General features: G+C 44.5%; 1 protein-coding gene across 1 annotated transcript in view; it reads right to left on the bottom strand.

The window, feature by feature from the left end:
• Positions 1 to 21,947, bottom strand: part of LOC117873065 (glutamate decarboxylase 1-like) — a 101,934-nt gene extending 79,987 nt beyond the window's left edge. Inside the window, exons 1-2 of the mRNA XM_034762070.1 lie at positions 21,880 to 21,947; positions 3,493 to 3,668 (exon numbers count right to left, since the gene is read on the bottom strand). Of these exons, the coding sequence (XP_034617961.1) occupies positions 3,493 to 3,600 (108 nt within the window). The 5' untranslated portion in view covers positions 3,601 to 3,668; positions 21,880 to 21,947. The remainder of the gene's footprint in view (positions 1 to 3,492; positions 3,669 to 21,879) is intronic.
• Positions 21,948 to 24,032: the final 2,085 nt, after the last annotated feature.

The following is a 24,032-nucleotide window of genomic DNA, read 5'->3' as shown; positions in this document are numbered from 1 at the left end:
CGGGGTGGGGCTCGTCCCTTCCTGGGGCGCCTGGGAGCCAGGCCGCCCCGCTACAAAGCTAATAACAGTTCAGGGCTCAGGCCCTTAGGCAGGGGCTGAGCACACAATTAACAGTTCAGGGCTCAGGCCCTTATGCAGGGAGTGAGCACACAAGTAACAGCCCCGGCCCTGGATCAGGGCGGGGCAGCAAACCAATAGTCAATCAGCGGCCCAGGCCTTGTAGCAGGGGCTGGGTCAGTTTGGGTTAGCCCAGGCCCTAGGTCAGGGCGGGGCAGCAAACAAATAGTCTGTCAGAGGCCCAAGCCCCTTAGACAAGGAGGAGGAGAGACTGCCACCCGGCGCGGGGTGGCAGGGGGGGACACAGGCCCACCCACTCCACTGTGTTCCAGCCCGGGGCCCTATCCGCAGCAGTCCGTCTGCCGTGCAGTCAGTGGGGATCCTGACCGCAACACACTGACATGGGTTCGGGGTCTACTATCCCCGGGCCACTTCCCATCTCCTCCTCCATGGGTACCTGTTCCTCCTGAGTTTCGTCTGCCGTGTCCCAGATCGTGGGCTCCTCCGGGCCCCGAGCACCAGGTAGGTTTGTCGCTCCCTCTGGGCCCTCGGCGGGGGGAAGCTCAGACCGCTCCTCAGGATACTGGGCCCTCGGCAGGCTCGGCCAGTCCTCCTCCGGATACCAGGCTCTCGGCAGGCTCGGCCAGTCCTCCTCAGGATACCGGGCTCTCGGCAGGCTCAGGCCCGCGGGAGCTCGGGCACCAGCGTCTGTCCTCTCCCGCTGCCGGCCAGCTACTGAGCGCTGTGGCTTGGCCTTTATACTTCCTGTCCCGCCCCTTGACTTCCGGGGGGCGGAGACAGACGGTGGTGGCTCCGCCCACTCTGGCGGCTGTTCTGGCTCGTCCCTTCCAGGGACGCCTGGGAGCCAGGCCACCCCGCTACACAGCTTCAGATTGCATTATTCATTGTTTTGCCTAAAAAGCAAGTACTGTCCAAACCCAGTCATAGATTTATTCATAGATCCAGTCAAAGACGTATTTTAGTCATTTCTGGTTTAAATTGAGATCCCTTCCCTTTATCACTCACTTATTCTCCGCCATTCCCAAGTCAAGGGTCGTCTATACTGACCCAATAGCATATCTTGAAAACTAGAGCCAATCAACAATTTTAAGCATCATTTTCATTCTCCGTGACCCAGAATTAGTAAAGTTTGACTACATTTATTTCAGAAGCATTTTGGCTGTAGAGCAGTGTTACCAGTGCAGCTGTTCTGCTCCGTTACCTGATGATGAGGACCAGGGGTGAAAGTAAATTAAGGGACTTACCAGTACGCAGAGCGGCCAGGGTCCTGAGCAAGGTGGGGGCAGGGCCTCAACTGGAAGGGGCGGGGCTGTGGCCAGACTCCCCCAGCCAGCCCTTCAGTGGCAATTTAAAGCGCCCAGGGCTTCCCGCCGCCGCTAGCGCTACCCCGGGGCTCAGACAGCAATTTAAAGGGCTGGGGCTCCAGCTACTGGTGCCAAAATGGTAGTGGTGGCCAAGAGCCCCAGGGCCTTTAAATTGCTGCCGAAGCCCTGGGGCTCCCGGCCACTGCTGGTACGGTCGGCTGTGAACCGGCTCTTACCGGTACACCGTACTGTACTGGCTTACTTTTCAGAGAGAGATGCAAATCGAAAGTTCCATGATTTTCCTGCTCTCACTGGTGCTTGGCTCTTGGACGTGGCAGTCTGTTCTTTCCTCCAATGTACATATACAAAAAGTATTGGACTATTGTACCAAAATTAGTAAGAAATGTAAATCTTATGATCTGAGATTGATGGTATCAGTTTTCTCACATAAGCTATAGGGTCAAATCCTGAGTCCCACACTCTTTTTACTCACTCTTTACGCAAGCAATCTCCCACTGAGATAAAAAGAGCGTTGCCTTAATTAAAAAAAATAGAAATTTAAGGATGTGACTCTCAAATAACTCATTCTAAATGTGATGATTGATTTAAATATGAAGATTCAGATAATATAATATATAGTAATTGAAGTGGACAACTATTTTTATAAACCAAATTTCTTTTTGTGTAGATAGTGCATCAAAAACTTTACCACCCTGTATAAATATTTTTATTCCAAGTTCATCAGAGTTTTAGAAATACGTTGTTAGATGTGCTTGAACTGACGAGACGTAGAGGGCACTGTTGCACTTACTAATCTTAGACACTGTCTGATTTGAGGTCTGAAATCAGCTATTAACCATTTATTTTGTCTTGTGGCTCATATTGGATATTTATTATTATTTGCCAGAAAGCAAGGATTTTTTTTTAATCATAACTGGCTATCTATCTCACCAATGTAAGGATATGCTAAAGCAGTTTCATGAATGATCTTAGCAGCACATGGTTTATATTTTATAGGCCTTTAGCTGATACATTGATTTCACTCTTGGCTGTAAAGTTTTAAGCATGATGCACTGGGAGTTATGTTACCAACTCTTTCTGCGAAAGGTGAGCTGGTAAGGGGAATTTTTGTTCCACTTTTTATCCTGAAGTACAAAGAACAAAGTTCAGGGTTTTGTGTTCCTCGTCAAGGGTTGATGGCATTACTAACATTTTAATCAGCACAGAGAACAGTTGCATGGGAAACCTGGCAGCCTCTAGGGAAATTACTGGAAGTCAGAGGTGATTTTCAATTATTTTCTTTTAATAGATTTGTTATTTTGGGGCCAAGTTTTCAAAGCCTCAGCGGTGTGTGAATGAGTCATTGTTTCAACCCCAGCTCTCCTGCCATATAGATCAGTGATAGGGTGAGGGCAACTTGTGAGGAGGTGGATTATCTGCTTCCACCAGCAAAGAGGTCCCCTGACCAGGGGGGGATTCTCCAGGATCCATTTCTACCTACAAGTGGTGCAAAGTGGACCTTTGTTGTCACATTGCTGTACCATTACAGCATTTCCTGACCTGACCCGCACACACTAGTCTCTGACCTATGCTCACCGAATAGGGATACCAAACACATTTCCTGTAACATGCAGTGTGGAAACAAACAAACAAACAAACAAACAAAAATCCACCCTCAATATTAAATAACATAGTTGCAAGCTTCAACTATGTTAAAAAATACATACATGGAACCTGGTTACATGACAGACTATAGCTCTTCCTGTGTAATTCCTTTGTTGTTGTAATCAGAGGCTCCTGAGCAAACAGCGGTTTAAAAGAATGATGGTGGCAGAGCATCTTCCACATAGGTCCGTAACTCAAGCCTTCCCCCTGCCCCCTGCTCAACATCCTGTCCAATCCAGAAATATGGTGATTTCCTGGGCACACTGCAAGGCAGCTTGGTTCAGTGGCTCAGGAGACCTGGCTCGGTCACTAGGGTGACCATATGTCCCGATTTTATAGGGAAAGTCCCAATTTTGGGGTCTTTTTCTTATATAGGCTCCTATTACCCCACACCCCCGTCCCAATTTTTCACACTTGCTGTCTGGTCACTCTATCGGTCACTGACCTGCAGTATGTCTGTAAGCAAGTCACTCCACCGGTCTGTGCTCTTCTTTCTCCTCCCGATCTTTTGTTTTTGTCTACTTAGTTGTAAGCTCTTTATGGCAAGTAACATCTCTTACTAGTGTATGTACAGAGTCTTGAACAATTGGTCTTCATCTCATTTGGTTTTTCTAGGTGCTCCTGAAATATAAATAAGAAAGGCCCATTTAGTTTTTCAGAGGTTGGGGAATGGTTGAGTTTCTGCAGTTGTTATTCTTTTTTTTTTTCCCAGCACCCAAAACTATTCAGGGCCCTCTGCCAGGGTGCAATAGATGGGGAGGGAGTCACTTTGAAGGCTGATTCAATATAAAGGGGTTGATATGTTGCAACATCTTTGTCCATTTTGGATTTGTATTTCTTTGATCTGATGTATTTTTAAATGTTTTGAGAAGCCTGGGAAGCTAAGGAAAAGCACTTTAAAACAAATACTTAAATAGTGCCCTGTACTGAGCAAAAATCATATTTTGGGGCTTGGTGAATTAGTTTCCCATTTGGGATGTGGAGTCCAGTATTTTCTTACGTTTTCTTATATTAAGTTTATGTACAAAGTGTACACATGTCCTGTTTCCTTGGAGAACACTGGGAAGAAACTGCCCACAGGCGGTTTTGTAGAAACCTCATAAGGTCCCATTGCCATTTTAGAGACTAAAAACTTAAAGTTAACAGATTACAGTCCTTCTCTACAGCAGCTTCTCACCCTGTAAGCCTTTCTGCAGAGCTTGCTAGTTTTCAGTCAGATCCAAATGATCACGAATCACCCGCCTCCACCAAGGTTGTTCCCAGGGCTGGCTCCAGGGTTTTTGCCGCCCGAAGCAGCGGAAAAAAAAAAAAGCCGCGATTGGCGGCAGCTCCACCGCGCCGCTTTCTTCTTCGGCGGCAATTCGGTGGCAGGTCCTTCCCTCCGAGAGGGTCGAAGGGACCTGCCACCGAATTGCCACCGAAGAGTCCGACGTGCTGCCCCTTCCCCTTGGCCGCCCCAAGCACCTTCTTGCTGAGCTGGTGCCTGGAGCAGGCCCTGGTTGTTCCTCAGTGAAATGGATAATGAGGTGTTGTCCTTGCACAGCCTGTTATAATCCAGAAGACCTTTGAAATGCAGGGTGTTGTTTATTCTCTACTGTACTTCTGCTAGGTTGTCTTCTCATTCCTATGTTACTTGCTTTTCCAGATTACATGCTGTGCAAACGTAACTCCCGTTGGTTTTGGTTCACAATGATTACTTTATGTAGGACAGAAAGATAACTATCTTCCCTCTGATCTTGCAGATACCTATTTCTCGCTTTGTTTTGTTACAGACTTTAAAGTACAATATCAGCAGTATACGTAATTTCTCAGAAAGTGTGAATACATACATTTCACAATGATATTAATGACCAGTGTGTCACTAGCTTTCATTTGATACCTTACAGGACACTTTTTGAATAAATACTATGAAAGGAGTTGAGGAGGTCGACAAATATATTTACCTGTGTCAGCAGCTGAGCAGAGACAACTCATTCGAAGGGGAATGCAGCAGGAGGCGAAAGGCAGGGTGGGCGAGTTTCAACAAAATAAAGACGTCTCTAATGGATGATTAACTGCCCATGAGGAAAAGGAAAGAACTGTTTAACTTCACCATTCTGCCAGCAATGATATATGGAGCGGAAAGCTGGTCAACAATGAAAGTGGAGGAAGAAAAATTCACTGTCACCTAGAGAATGATGGAAAGGTGAATGTGTAAGATATCACTCCGTGATCACATACCGAATGAGATCAGAAGGCATACAGAGGTGACCGATGTAGTGCAGGCGATGTACGACGCAAAGCGGAGATGGGTGGGTCGTGTAGTCTGCAGGCAAGACAATCAGTGGACAACCTGCATCAGTGACTGGATCCCCAGTGACCACAAGCGACCACTGGGCAGACAAAAACATGCTGGGCTGATCCCATGACAAAACTCTTTGGCCAGAAATGGAAAGAATGTGTTCGAAACAAAACGGAATGGTGTGGTGTCGACTTGTGTTCGTGGAGAGCCAGATGAGGACAAGCTGGACAAAGGTGACTATGAAAGCAGTGTGTTAGGTGTAGTGAGTATGTCAGGGCTGTCAGGAAGTGCTGTTACAGAACAACGAACCCTTTGCCAGTTGGCATTGAGGAGTTCATAGGGTCAGAGTGCCCATTTTCACTTTTAAGCCCCTGCCCCTTTGCATCTGGGAAACTCTTAGTCTGAGCTTTTCCTTGGAATACATGGTCTGGAAAAGCGGTGCCCATTATCCCTCCTTTTGTGCAACTGCTCTGCAATAGTAGGAAACTTAGAGAGGTCTAAAGTCCCTGGCAAAAGGAGAGTGCTTTTTAACCCACATGCTGCTCTTCATGACTTTCTGGATGCAACAACTGCATGGCATCTTTAACTCTTTCTATGGGGAACTTCATCCTGGGTGCTTCAACATCCATGAACCCTACACATGTGAGCCATTTGTACCTTTCACCATACAAATAATGTAACTTTAACTCCTCTCTCATCTTAAGGTTCTAAGGGATACAGTTAAAGTCGGATATTAATTTGGTCTATGCGGTCGATGCCACTACTGGCTTCATCGCTCTCCTTCGGTTGTGGCTATTGTGCCACTAGTGGTGGTCCAGGAAGCCCCAGAGACTGAAATCCTATAGTCTAAGGATGGAAAAGATAGTTACAGAATAAAGATAATTAAGGTCACTGAAGAAGAGGCTGCTAGAGAAGGGAAGGGTGCTAGTCATCTCCAAGAAAAGAAGTCTAAATTTATAAATCCAAGGACAGAGAAGGGTCCATGTTTGTTCTGCAGTTTTATTCTGATGCCACTTCAGCAACATGCTTTTAATTTTTATGTTGAAGGTTCACAGTGTGCTAAATAATGACCAGCCACATGAATTCAGATGGGAATAAGTAAAGATTGAACGTGTACAGTATTGCTCCTAGCCATTGCTAGCTGAGTTAATAACTCAGTGTTAAAAGAAAGGGTAATATTCCATTCTAATAACCTGACACTTGTTGAAAGTGTCAGCAAACAACCAGCATGTCCTGCATCCATTATGATGAATGATTGTGTTAAGATGCCTGCTGGTTAAAATCATTTTTTAAATATATGCTATATTTCTGTCAGGAAAAAACCCACAAACATTTAGCTGCTTTATTTACTTCTAAGTGACAGTTCCATTTTCTCTTCTCTGTTGGAGAAAAGAGAATTAACAGCAGCAACAAATAGCTCTGGCTCCTTAACAGTGGTTTGCTGAAGTGTTCTGTTTCACCTGAGGCTTGGAGACTTTAGAAACTAGAGCTTGAATGCCCTTCTGCAATAGGGCAGGATGATGGAGGGGAATTTTATTCCCTCAGCCACCTGTATCCACTATTTGTCTCTTGCCTAATATTTAGATCATAAGCTCTTTGGGGTAGGGACTGTGTTTCTGTTCTGTCTTGTACAGCACCTAGCACAATGAGGTCATGGTCCATGCCTGGGCTCCTAGACACTACCAGAATACAGTAAATAAAGAGCAAAGGAAGTGTTGATGTGAAGCATGATCCTATAATGGATTTGTTATTATCTACTACAGTCAGTAAAAACAGAAAGTTAGGTTTACAGCCATTACTAGCAACAGAGAGTCCTGTGGCACCTTTAAGACTAACAGATGTATTGGAGCATAAGCTTTCATGGGTGAATACCCACTTCGTCAGACGTCTGACGAAGTGGGTATTCACCCACAAAAGCTTATGCTCCAATACATCTGTTAGTCTTAAAGGTGCCACAGGACTCTCTGTTGCTTTTTACAGATCCAGACTAACACGGCTACCCCTCTGATACTAGACAGCCATTACTAGAAAATTCACAAGTTTTTAATTTGATAGATACCAGCAATGTGCTCACGGTGGTACAAAAAAAGATACAAAATGAAGACTGTCCTTGCAGTTCAAAGTTCCCTACAGTGTGCAAATATATGGCAGTGTTTGCAATAGCATTATGGGGGGGAATTAGGGGTTTAGAAGTGTTGACTGGGAATAAGGGAGTGGTGGGGGAAAATGTCCCCATTCCAGAGAATTGAATTGGTTGATCATTATTTTACGTTGGAAAAGCTGAACCACTGAGTCGCAGACAGTAGAATAGAAAATGGAACTTTGTCCTTCAAGGCAACAGACACTTGGCATGATGACAGGTGTAGGGAAGGGATGTATGGGAGACTGGTAATATTTTGTTAGAATGGCAATGAAACACATTTTAAATAGCAGTTCTAGGCTTTTCCCATAACAATTTTAACTCAAATTCAGCTTATAGTAGAATGACTCAGCAGCAGGGGTATGATTTCATGTCAAACAGATTGGAAGTCTGAGGTCAGATTGATATAGGTTCTGGCATACTTAAAAGCATGTGAGGGAGCTGTATTATAGTGTTTTCTTATTAACAAGAACTAGAGTTAAGATTGCCAAACAGTTTCAGTTATAACTATCATTTTCCACTCAAAGCTTTACCAAAAACAGTTCTCTTTTGTGTCTGGAATCACTTATACCCAGGTAACTTCACAGACTTCTCTTCAGTTCTTTTTGGTTTACACCAGAGCAAGAGAGATCAAAATCAAGCAATTAGTTTCTGCCTTGTTGTGAAGATCCTGATTCTTCCCTACCTTTAATCTCATGTGGTTGTTACTCCTGTGCAGTGAGCATTTTCCTACCAACATTTCTACACTTTTTTTTTTTTACTTTAAACCAGGAAATTAAATTAAATGCATATATATATATATATATCCCTACTTCTTCCTTCACTCTTAATATAAATTTAACTATTGTTTAAATGCCTATATTAGAATATTTAAGTCATCTGATAAAATGTGTTATCAAAGTGTTTGTGGAGAGGACTGCAAACATGATAATAAGGTGTAAGGAAGGAGAATCATAGCCGACACTGAAAAAACAGGGAGGGAAGGATGGTATAGACATATGGCCATGCTTCTCCTCCTTCTTCTGCACCAGCCAATTGAGCTGGCCAGGCACAGTATGGGGGCCGTGGACTTTCAAAAGTGTAGCATTCCATTAAGCACCGTGCACGTACCTGTATCAGGCACAGCGTCTTTGGGAGCTTTCATTGTGGGATGCACCTCTGGGTAAACTCCACGAAGCATGTATGTTTACAGCTCAGATTTGAGGTCAAATCTTTTGCATAGAGAATGCATTTCTTGCAGAGTTTAGTATACACTGCTCCTGCATGAGAACAATGCTGATCCTACTTAAATTTTCCATCACTTGGTCTTTAAATGAAGGACTTGATGTCTTTCTAAAAGGTACACTGGAGCTCAGCTACAATTTATTGAAGTCAATGCAGGGCTAGCTGAGTGAAATTCTACAGCTTGTGTTATGCAGCAAGTCAGACTAGATGATCACAGGGGTCCTTTTGGGTCCTACCATCTAAGAATCACCAGTATGTGGTACTAATCATCTGTCTTATTTTCCTGAAGCATTTCATGTTTTATTAGCTATCTGGAATGAATATGTCTCCTAGACAGAAAATAGAATATCAGGCTTGGAAAGTCATCTAGTCCAACCCTTGGTCAAAACAGGACTAATTTTTGCCCCAGATTCCTAAATGGCCCTGTGGTGGGGCGATTACCCCACACCTAGAGAGACTGGGCTGCGGCAGGCCTAGGCGCCTGCGTAGACGCGCGGCCAATCAGGAGAGGGCTTACTGGGAGCCAATAAGAAGGCAGATTGGAGCCAGCCAATCAGAGCCCGGCTTAGCCATATAAAAGGCTGCCCAGAGCAGGAGCAGTCAGTCTGCCCCAGGCCTTCAGAGGGGAAGGTCTGTCTCCAGAGCTGGGAGGCTAGCACCTCGGACAGCGCAGTGCAGGCCAGCCTGAGAGTGGGAGAAGGCCCTACTCCATGGCCTGCTAGGCGGCAGGCCTGGGAGGAGGAGGCCTAGCGTAGTGAAGGGCTGTTGGGGAAGCGGTCCAGAGGGATAGTTAGAGGAGTAAGGAGTAGGAGGACAGTGAGACTGTCACACGAGGGCCTCTGGACCGGGACTCAGAGTAGTGGGCGGGCCTGAGTCCCCCCCCCCTTTTTCCCCCCTTTGTTTGCTGTGCGCNCCCCCCCCGGAAGGGGGTGTGATTGGACAGAGGGACACTGTCGGAGGGCAGTGCTCCGGAAGAGGACGCCGACGTCGGGAGCAATGCAAGTCCGTGCACCCCATAGAGGCGCGACGACAGGCGGAAAGCCACCCAAAGAGGGCGCTCTACTGACACAAAACTAATTCCCCGAAGCGGCCAGGAGGAGGCGCCACAGCGGTGAGCTACCGACCCTGTCACAGGCCCCCTCAAAGATTGAACTCACAACTCTGGGTTTAGCAGGCCAACACTCAAACCACTGAGCTATCCCTCTAATTTATTAGTAATAAAGAGTCGAGTGTAGAGACTTCACCCTGTTAGTGACTCTCTGAGTACTAGCCACCCGGTGGAGAGGATGAGACCATTGCCCTGCTACCCTTTGGCACCAGCCAACAGTGCTGACTAGGTAGAAGAGAGTGCTATAGCCTCCTAAAGAGTGATTACTTCTTACTTCCTTGGAGGGCCTGGTGAAGCATTGTGCTTTGCAGATGCAGTGCAGCTCTGCAGCGCCTTCACTGCAGGCTTGTGCTGGAAGAGTGCCGTCAAGCCCTGAGGGAGTAGCCTTCACTCTGGTATGTACAAGGTCTTCTATTGCTTTTCCTAAAAGCTGTGGCATACATATTGGAGTGAACAGCCTTTATATAGCATTATCCACATGGGTGCTTCCATCATTAGAAATAGGTGTATCTTTCACAGCTGCAGAAGGAGATACAATTGTTTCCCCCTTATCTGAAGACAGCTCAGGGAACACACCTTGAAATAATCTTGAGCACAAGTTTATTCGGGCTGATCTCAGTGTGCATGCCTCTTAGCATCTGCTGTAAGCCTCCCCATCCCTTATTATCTCCATGGACAATGTAAATATTCTCAAGATTAAGCTCATCCGTAAAGTTAAGATTAATTGCAGCAACTAGTCTGGATATCAGGAAGGAAAGGAGAGATAGTGAGAGGAACAGGTGGAGCATGGAGGGCAGGGAGAGGGAGGAGGTAAGTGGAAGGATGTCCAGGGAAAGGGGATAAGAGGTGATCAGAGCAAACAACCAATTCACACAGGATGCAGCTACACGGCAAACAGGAGCCCAGGGCTGTGAGTCTCCCATCCCGGGTCAAAAGACTCAGGTTCATGCTACTGGGCTAAAATGAAATGTGCAGATGCTGCAGCTCAGGTTGGACCTTGGGCTCAGAAGCCCATCCCCTTCCAAGACTTTAGAGCCTAAGTTGCAATGTCTACACAGCTATTTTTAATGCAGTAGCACAAGCCCTGTGAGGCCAAGTCTGTCAACCGAGGCTCACTGCTGCAGGCTGCATAGATATATCCAGACAGGAAAGACTATACGCAGTCCAAACAGCAGCAAATAGCCTGATGACATTGTAAATATCGAGGCTGCACAGTAATGGAATGTGACGGGTGCACTCACCTCTCATGAGAGCCTCCTGGGTGCAAACCTGCACTTGCTCTTTCTGCTTGCGGTGTCCCCTGTTGCCCTTGTCAGGTGGGTCTTCAGGGGCTAGGCCCTCCAACTAAGTCACTCAATTAATAGGTGAAAAGATGGATGAACCACTTTCAGGGTAAAAGGCCCAACAGGGCTCGTCCCTGTGCCCTTGTTAATGTCTTTAGCCCTGTCTCTGGGCTCACTCCTCAGCCCCTTCTGGGCTAGCTTTAAGTCTGTGCCTGCCCTGGTATCAAGTTGTGCCCTCCCCACCCCCCAGCTTTCTCCCTGGAGACTTTGTCCTCAGCGGTTGTCTGGTGTCATGTTCAAATTCTAGCCCCTTTCTCGAGCTTTTGGTACTGAGTCTTATCCCCTTCTTGGGGCTTAGGCCACTTCCCCAGCAACTACTGGGGGTGGGGAGGAACTCAGGCCTGCCCACTATTTCGGGTTCCACATGCTGCTGTAGTTGCTGCAGCCGCCTTCCCTGGATGCTTCTCACATAGCCTCTTCCTCTTCACCCTTACCTCAGAGCTGAATTTCTCAACTCCTCTTCTTCCTCACTGAATGCCAGTGCCACCAGAACCCATCCTCTGGTTCTCCCTTGAGCTCTAGCAAGAAGCACCCTTCCTTACTCATCTGGTCCCAGCCAGGAACTGAGTAGCTCAACCCCTGTAGCTCCTTTTAATTTAGCCTGCTACACTCTGTTTGGTTGCCTCCCTGCAGCTTTTCTAGGCAGTCCTGGAGGACCCACCTTTATGGCTTCTTTCCTGGGGAAGGGTGTGGTAGGACCATGAGGCCTCCAGCAGGGGGCCTCAATGGGCCTGGTATGCTCCATCACATGTAGTACACCAAATAACTATGGTGCCAGTAGAATGCCAGGTGTACCGCAACCTGCAGGCAAATACTATAGGTGCTTCAGTAGCTAGGCCTTGTAGGTGCTAGTCCTGGTGGGATCCAATAACCACTCAGACATGTGACTAAGAGAAAGGGTGTTTCACTAGGGCTCGCAGAAGAGGAAAGGTTGCAAATACCCTAGATACAGAGGCTTAAACCACGACAGTTCAAGGTGAGCTATAACCATTCTTATTCTGGGCCTCTGGGGCAGTCCAATTGAGCGACAGGGCTCTTTACGCTTAATGCCTGAGGTGATCTCTCCAGTCCAGTCTCTATTCAACAAATAGGGGCTTTTCCAGACCATGTATTCCAAGGAAAAGCTCAGACTAAGAGTTTCCCAGATGTAAAGGGGCAGGGGCTTAAAAGTGAAAATGGGCACTCTGACCCTAAGATCATACTCTTTTCCTCATTTAAATTTATCCACTGCTTCTTTTTGAGGTTGTGGTTGCTTTATTAAAGTTCAGAGTGACTAAAATTGCTGGAAGCAATTGTAGCTGCCTCTGGGGGGAAAGGGCAACATTCTAACTATGATCATAGTGTCCAAGATTATTAAATTTATTAATCACACCACCTATAGAGATACTTGGCTCTACGTTTTTTCTTTAAAAAGGTAATTATATAAGGTCAAATTACTCAGCCATAAGATTATGCCTATGGAAACCCCAGTGATATTGATGGGAATCACAGGTGCTGGAATTAGGGGAGCTGGGGGTGCAGCAGAAACCCGTGTCTTGAAGAAGTAACAACCAAATACATGGTTTTGACTTGCAGCACCCCCACTATAAAAATTGTTCCAGCACCCCTGAAGGGAGCTTTTAGAGCAGGATATGACTAATAGTTCTACTTAGTTTCTTATTTTAATTATTGTAGGATGAATTAGCACAAGCAATTACGACTTACCTCAGAGATGTATTCATTTCATTCTGGCTTTTTGTCTCAGTAGTTCCTTATAAACCCTAATAATTCTGATCCATCTGATCCGATTCAATCCACTGACATGTTTATTTGTTAAACTGTATACACACACACACACACACACACAGGGAAGCAAAAGAGTAGTCCTCCCATGTTTTCAAGTATTCGTCTATGTAGTTTATCAAAAGCAATCACAGAGAGGCAGCAGGAACACTATAGTCGGGCAGCAGCACTATTCATCAAGCAAACGTGTGCTGTGCATGCTCAAGAGGAAAACACTGCAGTGCACGCATTCAGTTACAGAAATGAAAATTCTGCCGAGTGCTTCAGACTTGCTCTCAGTTCCGGGAAGATAAAGCATGAGCATAAATAGATTTTCAGTGGGACAAGTTAATGAGCAAAATCCTGCACTTCTTTCCCCTCTGATTTAATAGCAGACAGAGTGCAGCTGTGTCTGAGGGATAACACTTTATTTTAAAGGCCACTGTAATTGTTAACTGTCAGTACTTCATGCACTGGATTTATTCATAAATATCTTGCAAGTGTTATCAACATTTTCCTGTTATGGTATGGGATTGTTTCTATTCGTTAACATTATTAATGGGTAGAAAGGGCACTTCATAAAGTTCTTATTATGGACAAGTCAGTTACCAATAAAGTTTTGTGAAACCTGCCGTAAGTGACTGAGAAAGATTCACCCGCAGGCAAAAGCAGAGACTGGTTTAGGCACAGAAAAGATGCAGCTAGTATCTCCCCTATCATTGGCTACCAGGGGCAGATTTGTCCTCTAGCACAGGCTAAGGAACCCCTCAGGGATGTTCTAACTTGTGTACCTGTTGCAATGGCCCCTATGAGGCACATAACTGATGGGGAACAGGTCTGCTTTGGCTATTCCCCCTCCTAGCCATAGTATGACCCTTTCCTTCTTTAGCCCATCTCAAACCCATTCCAAAACACACACTCTGCTCGGAGCCATTTTGGACCTAGCTTTGCTTCTGGAGTAGGAGCCTCCTGGGAAAGGGACTTTATCCCTTTTCTATGGTTCTTTTCACCTAGCCTAAAACGAGAAAAGAATTGATAAAAAGTATTTAATGTCATTAACTTCTCTTTCTTCCTTATAATCTCCCCACAATGCAGTTGCTTATATTTCATTAGCACATTCATTTAACATGAGCTGCATTTTATTATTTGGACCACACGTAAAGCAGACACCACATCCTCTTCATGTGAATGAAACAAGATGTCCATTTTACTTCCTTCGGAAATTATTCAAAACCCTCTCTTACTTGCAAGGGTCAGATAACACTGCTCTACAGCCAAAATGCTTCTGAAATAAATGTAGTCGAACTTTACTAATTCTGGGTCACTGAGAACGAAAATGATGCTTAAAATTATTGATTGGCTCTAGTTTTCAAGATATGCTATTGGGTCAGTATATACGACCCTTGACTTGGGAATGGCAGAGGATAAGTGAGTTATAAAGGGAAGGGATCTCAATTTAAACCAGAAATGACTAAAATACATCTTTGACTGGATCTATGAATAAATCTATGACTGGGCATGGACAGGACTTGCTTTTTAGGCAAAACAATGAATGATGCAATCTGAAGCTGTTATTGCATCATACATGATATGAATTGCATCATGTTATTCCTAGAAGTCATGGATGATGCAATCATAACGAAACTTACATCACTCTGCTGAACAAATTGCCCTATATCAGCTCTAGAAATCATACAGTGTCATGGTCTCTTATTTGTCAGTGTTTGATTTTGCAAAGGGACACATTTCTGTTTAGCCAAAGTGAGCAGAGATGCCTAGTACTTGTGTGAACAGTGCAGATAACTTCTGCTATGTTTGTGGTGAAGTGAGTTTTGAATCACAAAAGCACAGTATAACAACTATGGTTAAGAAAGCCTATCACCTTTATTTTGGCTGCAAAACTGGAGATCAGGACAAGAGGTGGGCCCCGCACATATGCCGCAACACTTGTGCAACAAATCTTCGCCAGTGGTTGAACAGGAAAAGGAAATCTAAACCTTTTGCAGTGCCAAAGATTTGGAGAGAGCCAACAGATCATACCAGCAATTGTTACTTCTGCATGGTGCCTCCAGTTGGGAAAGGTGTGTCAAAGAAGAAAAAGTGGACTGTGAATTATCCAAACATTCCATCAGCTATACGCCCAGGACCCCACAGAGAAGGACTGCCGGTTCCTGATGCACCAGAATCATTCTCACTTGAGTCAGACGAGGAAGAAGATGAAACTTCTGGTCCTGAACCATCAATGTCACAGGACCCACATTTTCTCCCATCCTCCTCCTCTGAACCACTCCTCATAACACAAGGTGAACTGAATGACCTTGTCAGGGATTTGGAACTACCCAAGAGTAAGGCAGAGCTGTTGGGCTCCAGAGTACAGCAGTGGAATCTCCTGGCAAGTGATGTTAGGGTTTCCATGTTCCGTGACCGTCAAAAGGATCTTGTCCCATTCTTCTTCATGGAAGGTGATCTTGTAGCCTGCAACATCATCAATGGTGTGATGGCAGCCCTCAACATCGTTCACGATCCAGATGAGTGGAGACTGTTCATTGATTCATCGAAGAGGAGTCTTAACGCTGTTTTACTGCATAATGGCAATGTTTTGCCATCAATTCCAGTTGGTCATGCAGTCCATATGAAGGAAACCTATGACAACATGAAACAACTTTTGAGGTGCATAAACTATGACCAACATCAGTGGCAGCTTTGTGGTGATTTGAAGGTTGTTGCTCTCTTGCTTGGTCTGCAGACTGGATACACAAATTACTGCTGTTTTCTCTGCGAATGGGATAGTCGTGCAAGAGATTCCCACTACATCAAGAAAGATTGGCCACTCCGACAGTCATTGGAGCCTGGGAGGAAAAGTGTTCAGCATCCACCACTTGTTGAATCAAGGAAGATTTTGTTACCACCCTTACACATCAAGCTGGGTCTGATGAAGAACTTTGTCAAGGCCATTGGCAAAACACAAGCAGCTTTCAAGTACCTCCGTGGAAAATTTCCAAGGTTAAGTGAAGCTAAGATAAAGGAAGGTGTCTTTGTTGGTCCTCAGATTCGTGAACTTCTTCAAGATGATGCATTTGACCATGCACAGCGTGGCAAGGAAAAGACGGCATGGAAAGCCTTCCAGTTAGTGGCAATAAATTTTTCTCGGAAACAACAAGGCAGACAACTACAGGTTGTTGGTGGAAAACCTCCTCAAGGCATACAAAAGCCTTGGTTGCAACATGTCACTAAAGATACATTTTTTGCACTCTCATCTAGATTTTTTTCCACCGAACTGCGGAGCAGTGAGCGAAGAGCATGGCGAGTGATTTCACCAGGACATTGCAACAATGGAGAAACGCTATCAGGGCAAATGGAGCCCATCAATGCTTGCAGACTATTGCTGGACAGTGACAAGAGATGCTCCATTTAATGAATACAAGAGACAAGCCAAGAAGTGCCGAGTAGACACTGAATAGGACTAAACTATGTACATAATAGTTTTTTGCCTTTTGTTTCATAATAAATTTTATTTATATAACCCTTTTGCTGATTTTTGAAGTGTTACATAAACAGGACAGGTGAAATAATCATGTAAAGCAACCATAAACACATGAAAAGACCTAGGTTTACAATTTATGATTAAAACTTTACTATCTACACAATATACATAGACATAAAATGTAAAAACTTAAATATCTTAGAAACAGTAGCCAATCAGTTGTTTTAATTGTCATATTTGAATTCAGCACATCAAAATACATAATAAATAGCACATTTTATCTCTGAAGCAGACAACTTCCTCAAAAATTGTAGACCAGTGTAATTTAGACATGACTTTGCAAAATTTTTACTTGATTCTATATCTTAAATAATGAGAAGAAGTCAGCAAATAATATTTCCTTAGAAGGTAATTATTTTTCAAAGCATGAGGACCTAATTTTGATTCAAATAAGAAAATCGGAGGTTAGTCTATGCTTTTATCATTGACCTCTCAGAGCACGCTTTTAAATAAAGTGTAAAAGTCATATTTCTTTAATAAATAGAAATACATGATTAAAATTTTACTAGGCCTAAACTTTACTTTTGGTGCATTACATCATTAAACTTCCATAGTATTATAAAATGTGAAATCCACATAAAGCATTTGTATGATTTTTATATAAAGAAAACCTTGCACTTGTTAATAGAACTCTATCAAGTATTTTTATGTAATATATAAATACGTCTTACCTGGCTAATATTATTGGAGGTGACTTTCCCTCTGTGTACAGCATTGGTGAGGCCAGTATTGGAATTCTGTGATGAAGTCTGGTGACCACATTTTACTATAGGGATATTGAAAAATTGGAAACAATGCACAGAACAGCCACAAAAATAATTCGAGGGCTAGAAAAAAGTGCTTACCAGTGAAATACTTAAGGAGTTCAATGTGTTCTTGTGCAGGCATAATTTCTATCTGTCAAAAATGCACCTACAGATTGTCACCAACCTTAGCCCTGGTCTACACTTAACATTTAGATCTAGCTACATCATTCAGGAATGTGAAAAATCCACATCTCTGAATGCGATAATTAACCCAACCTACTCCCCCAGTGTAGATATGGCTAGGCGAATGGAAGAATTCCTCTAGAGCGAGGGAAAAATCCCTTCCGTGCATGTAGAAAGCATATACACTATGATGCTGCTGCAGCTGTGCTGCCATATAGCCCATAGTGTCGACTCACCCTTAGCAACTGTCTACCTTCATTACTGCAGGGGCAAGCCAGGTAGTTAAACATGCAAGTACAAAAATATACACCTGCTATTCATTTGTGCAAAAAGATTGTAATTAGCCCCTCGAAGTTCAGAGGGCATTCCAGAGCCAGCTTAACTTTGGACATGTACTGCTACACAAGCTCCTCTTTAAATCCATAATACAGTATAGGTCATCTAGGTTACATGGACCTCGGTACAATACATCCCCCTTGGCAGCCATTCCCGGTGCAGCCTCCCAGAAGAAATGAAAGCTGCTGTGCCATTGCTGGAAGTCCTGTTCTGTACACTCTCCTTAAGCTCTCATACTGGCCACTGTCAGGCAGTGGTACTCATCTAGAGGGACCATTGGCCTGACCAAGTATCAAATATATTAGCTGAAGGTATGTACCTGCTTTTAAATATTAATGTCAGGTACAATACGATATTTTGGGGCTTTACCTGGAGCACAGAAGATGCTGGAATGTGGTTCACAAGAAAAGCTGGAATATAGGAGAGCAGGATTAAAACAAGTATGTGGCTTTGGAGTAATAGAAGGAAAAAATGGTTTTTGGGGGGTCCTTGGGTGCTCAGATTGAAGAGACTGAAAAATTGAAAATGAAGGACCCTCCTCAAGAACCTGCTTAGCTCAAACAATTCTGAGCCCTATTTTGCAATCCTTATTCACAATGAATAGCACTTCAACAAGTAATACCACTGAAGCCAGAGGAACTAGATGGGTAAGTGCTGAATGGGATGAGTAAAGTTAACAAAATCTAGCCCAGCAGGGTCTGTTTTCCCTTGAAATATAGCCACATGTTTTTAAATAGTTTATATGGTAGAATATTGATGCTCCTATAGACAAGCAGCTCACAAGTCCCATGAACAAAGCCAGTTCATCATTTGGCAGCCTGGTAGAGTTGCGCAGCAACATGATATTGGGCTTCAAACAGGCTAAAAGTGGTTGTTGCTGTCCAATGTGTGAGATCAGGACCTGCTATAAGCATAACATCAAGCTTCTAGGTAAGTTCCATTTATGACATCTGTGCACCATACTCCACATCACATAGCAGGATGAAGCTATCTATAATGAGGTTTTGGGATGCAGCCACTCCACAGGGATTGAAACCATGTTCAATACATCACAATTACACTAAGCAGGTCATGTGCTGGGGATCGAGGACACGAGAATGCATTTGCTGTACGGCGAAGTGAAAGTGGGTAACTGCATACAAGGCAGCCTGAAGAAACTCTTCCAGCATGCACTGAAGCAGTGCAACATTGACATTGATGGCTGGAAGTTGTCAATAAACAGATAGCTCATGCTGGCGAGCAGCAGTCACCAACGGTGTTACTAAGTTCGAGATTAATTGCCATATGGATCTTAAGGCCCAAAGACCGAGTCATCAATAGTGGCAGATTCAGTGGGCACAGACTGTAATCCCTTCCTCAATATTGAGCTACACATGCTCTCAATGCAGAAAGGACTGTCACTCGCTCATCAGCCCGGTTAGCCACAATCTTATTCACAAGTCTTGAATCAGTGTCAGCCACGAAAGCAACAAGTCGGAGATGCATATGGGTCTCATTTACTGAAAATGAAACACTTATAACAGTTTCAGTGTTGCACACACACACACAAAAAGATTAATAGAAAAATGTATTTCATGGTGTATCGTTTTTAATTGATCCATTGACTAAGAAAAGATAAAGGTTTTTTACCAGAATATCTAAGGAGAGTGACATTTTGCTACTGTCTTACAAAACAAGAAGAATGGGCCAGGTTATGTAAAGTGGCACCAGTGGCACATTGAAGCTCTGGTTTACATTAAGTCAGGATCTGGTCCAAAGTTTTAAAACAGGGTTTGGAATGTCTCATGGCTTCTCTTGGGAAAACTATGAATGACATTAAGCTAGTCTTACATTAAATTAAATTTGCCAGAAAGACAGAAAGGTCAAAATGCTCTAAGCAAATTTAAATCCAGTGCTTAATATCAGATTTAAATCACATACAGACTTTTACCAGCTATCTAAATCACTGTAAATATTTCTTAATACATCATATAAAGCCTTTGTATAAAGGCTTCTATGTAATATAGAGTAGTTCAACAAAAGAGGCAGTAGCACACATTGGGAAAAAACAGATCCTTGTCTGTTTATTTATTTAAAATTTAAATTTATTTATTTAAAATTTATTTAAACATGCTTTTCAATTATTCTAATAAGGACAGGGCTACATATATCAAACATATGTTGGTCCCACAAAATGTAATGTGGACTGGAATAAAGATATTTTAGTAGATATTTGGGGGTGTTCTACTATTTGAAGTTTTTCTGTATTATCATGATGTGCAAAAAATGAACTATGAGTCAGAGAGTAGCAGGACTCAAGGTAGAAGATAACAAGGTGTGGAAAGAATTTTTGCAATAGCCATGGAAAGGAAGGGATGGATTTTAGAGGTGTTGCAAAGGGAGAAGCGAAATGATCTGGAAAGAGCCTAGATGAGGACAGGGAAGAGTTAAAAATAAACTAGAGATTCTGGGCTTGAATGCCTGGGAGAAAAGTGGAATTCTCAGAGATGAAAAAAGTGGGGTGGGGGAGAAGGAGGTGATTTAGGAGAGAGAAGAAAGCTTCCTGGTTAATTTGAGGAAGCAGCAGAACCTCTCTAAGGTGATCACTGAAAAATTGGCAGTGATAAGAGGCTGAATAAAGTAGGTGATCTCACAAGAAGGGCTGGCCAGAAAATAAGAATTCCATTTCATAAACAGTGAGTAGTATACGGCTCGATAGTATTCATTAGGGTTACCATACGTCCGGATTTTCCCAGACATGTCCGGCTTTTTGATCCTCAAATCCCCGTCCGGGAGGAATTTCCAAAAAGCGGGATATGTCCAGGAAAATAGGGAGGCATGGTAAGGGGAGTGCCTCCTCCCCGGGCTCCAACTTTCCCAGCTCCCGCTGCTCTCCCCAGTGCAGCAGCAGCCAGAGCCCGGGAGAAGGCGGCTGCAAGCTTGGTCAGCCGAAACCAGGGCCCGAGCCGAGCCAGGCCGGAGCTGCTGGGACCAGGGCTAGGGGTGCTTGGCCCCCGGCCTGCACCACTCAGCCTGGGCCGGTGGGTCTGGGGGTGCTCGGCCACCAGCCGGCACCACTCGGCCGGGGCCGGGCTGGAGCTGCTCGGCTGGGATCGGTGCCACGGGGCCCAAGCCGAGCTGGAGTTGCTAGGGCTGGGGCCCGGGGTGCTTGGCTGGGGCCACTCGACCGGAACCGGGGCCGGCACCCCAGGGCCCGAGCTGAGCCGGGCTGGAGCTGCTGGGGCCAGAGCCTCTTGGCTGGCTGCCATTCGGCTACAGGGGCTGGACTGGGCCGCGCCTCCTGCGCCCCTCCCCCCCGCCGCAGCCCCAGCTTACCTGCTGCCCGCCTGCCTGCCTGTTTCAGGCTTCCCGCGAATATTTGATTCGCGGGAAGCAGGGGAAGGGGAAGAGCAGGGGGGCAGAGCATCCAGGGGAGGGGGCGGAGACTTTGGGGAAGGGCCGGGGCCCCTTGGAGTGTCCTGTTTTTCCAGGACTGTGCAAGATGGTAACCCTAGTATTCATCACCATGCATTTTTAACAAATTTCCATGCCCCATTTAGGGCTTATGTCCCGCCTTCCCACCCCATTTCCGCTGGCACCAAATTTGTGTGTGTGTGAGTCTTTTTGACTAGGGGAATTGTTGTGTGTGTTTGTGCTTGGATACACTGAGAGAAAAGGGTTGAAAGAAGAAAGTGAGAGAGTGTAAAGATGAAAAAAGAAAGTCTGAGTACGGTTTAGAGAAAAAAAGGACAGAAAGGTTCTTTGGGGAGGTAGAAGGCTTTTAAAGGGTAGGTTATGAAAGAATAGAAAGATTTTTGTTTTTAAAGGGTTAGTTAGTTTGAAAGAAGAGAGCTTTTTAGTGTGTTTGAGTAAGGAGAGATGATGGTAAAGGCCTAGTTTGGTAGGCTATTAAAGAATAGAAATTTTTGAGATAAATGTAAAAGTTAAATAATATTGAAAACTAGGTTTAAAAAGGGAATTTACTAAGGCAGAGCCTGTTTAGTAAGCCCATGGTAAAAAAGTGAATAGAAAAGCATTTAAACTATTCAATACCAGTGTAGAGTAAGGAAAAAAGAGAGGTTAAAAGAAAGAAAAGGGAAAAGAAAGCCCCCTTTGCAAAGGGCAAAGATAGACAGCACATGGTTGAATCAGAGAGAGAATGAGAAAGAGAGAGAGAGAATGCTTACCTTTTCAGTCTTTCAGTAAAATGAGGCAACTTTCTGGGTTCAGACCCTTTCAGACTTCTTATTACCACCTTTGGATTGGACCGATCAGAGTTTGTTTTACAACAGTGTCATAGAATTCATTTTCATGACCCAATCCTAGAGTTTTAAGATTTTAAACAAGAGCCATCTCCCTTCTCTTCCCCCTCCCCCTCTTTTAAGTGTCTTATCCTTATCTAAAGAAACAGACCCCCAGCATTTTTTTCACCATGTAGCCCTTTTACAAAGGGTTTTTTTTATAAAAGTTAAAACCATAAGCTTTTAGTAACAAACAATTTTAGAAGTTTATCCCTAGGTTTTAAACTAACAGAGTTTTTTTTTTTTTTTTAGTAAAAACAATAGAAGCTGCAGCAAAGCTCCTGTTAGCAAAGCAGCCTCTGTGAGTTAGTGGATCACAGAGAAGGAGTTTGTTTCTTTTCCCACTTTTTAACAAATAGAGGTGAAAGTTATATTAAGGCTTGTAGAGGAATAAACACTTGAAAAGACATGCCTAAATGAAGACACAGCCCTTTTGTATGTGTTGTAATAAAAAAAAGCATGCAAAAGCACCCCAGGCTTAGTCAGGGTTAAACCCTGACTAAGAAAATGTTTTTCCCCAAGGTTTTTAGTGAAAACAACTTGAAACAGCCTTTTGAAGGTAGTGAATTAGAAAAGAAGAAGACCGCTTTGAAAAACAAGGCTATCTGAAGACCCATTCCTTTATTTAACCCCCTTGGCATAGGTGCAGGGCCGGTGCAAGGACGTTTTGCGCCCTAGGCGAAACTTCCACCTTGCGCCCTCCCACCCCCAGCCCTGCGGCAGCTCCCTGCCCTCCCCCTCCACCCTGAGGCACCCCCCCCCGTGGTAGCTCCCCTCCGGGGAGCCGTGGGCAGCTCCCCACCCCAGCTCACCTCTGCTCCATCTCCTCCCCGAGCACGCTGCTCCTGTTCTAATTCTCCTCCCCTCCCAGACTTGCGATGCCAAACAGCTGATTGGTACTGCAAGCCGGGGAGGTGGGAGAAGTGGAACAGCGATGGTGTGCTCGGGGAGGGGGCGTAGCAGAGATGAGCTGGGGTGGGGAGCCCTGTGGCAGCTCCCCTTCCCCGAGGAACCTCCGCGGCTGCTGTCAACCCCCCGGCCCGGGGAGCCGTACGGCAGTTCCTCACCCCAGCTCACCTCTGCTCCACCTCCTCCCCGAGCACGCCGCCTCTGCTCTAATTCTCCTCCGCTCCCAGGCTTGCGGCGCCAAACAGCTGATTGGCGCCGCAAGCGTGGGAGGCGGGAGAAGTGGAGTGGCAACAGCACACTCAGGGAGAGGGCGTAGGAACGCTGTAAAAAAAAATTGGGGACACCGCTTTTTGGTGCCCCCAAATCTTGGCGCCCTAGGCAACTGCCTAGTTTGCCTAAATAGTAGCACCGGCCCTGCATAGGTGTTTCAATAAAATGCGAGTTTGCAGAAACAGTCTAGGGTTATAAAAGTAATGTATAGCGATAAAAAAGTTTCCCCCCTATGTTTTAAACTAACATGGGTTATTTTTTAGTAAGCACAATTTGAAACAGCATGCCTTTTTAGCAAAGCCATTGTTAGCAAAAACAGCCTCTGTGAGCCAGTGGATCAGAGATAAGAAGGCTGCTTCTTCCCCAAACTTTTTAACAAATGCAAGTAAAAGTTATATTAAGTCTTGTAAAGGGATAAACACTTTAAAAGACAAACCTATATGAAGACACATCCCTTTATTTACAGGTGTGTTTCAATAAAATATAGCAGGCAGAAACACCCCAGGTTTAAAACCACAAGTCCTTAGTAACAGCCAGTTTATATTTCCCTTATTTTGTAAACCAGTGGATCAGAGAGAAGAAGTTTGTTTCTTCCTCCACTTTTTAACAAATAGACGTGAAGTCTTGGAAAGGAATAAACACTTGAAAAGACAAACCTACCTGAAGACACATTCCTTATAGGTGTTTCAATAACACGTGAGCCTGCAGAAACAACCCAGGCTTAAAAACGCAGAAAGCCTGTTTATAAAAGTAATGTATAGTGATAAAAAAGTTTTCCCCTAGGTTTTAGACTAGCACTGGTCATTTTTTAGTAAGCCTGATATGAAACAGGCTTTTTCAGCAAAGCCATTGTTAGCAAA

This window comes from Trachemys scripta, chromosome 2, assembly GCF_013100865.1.
Source record: "Trachemys scripta elegans isolate TJP31775 chromosome 2, CAS_Tse_1.0, whole genome shotgun sequence".
Lineage (NCBI taxonomy): Eukaryota > Metazoa > Chordata > Testudines > Emydidae > Trachemys > Trachemys scripta.
Note: the sequence above shows the minus strand (reverse complement) of the source record. Positions and strands in the feature narration are given on the sequence as shown.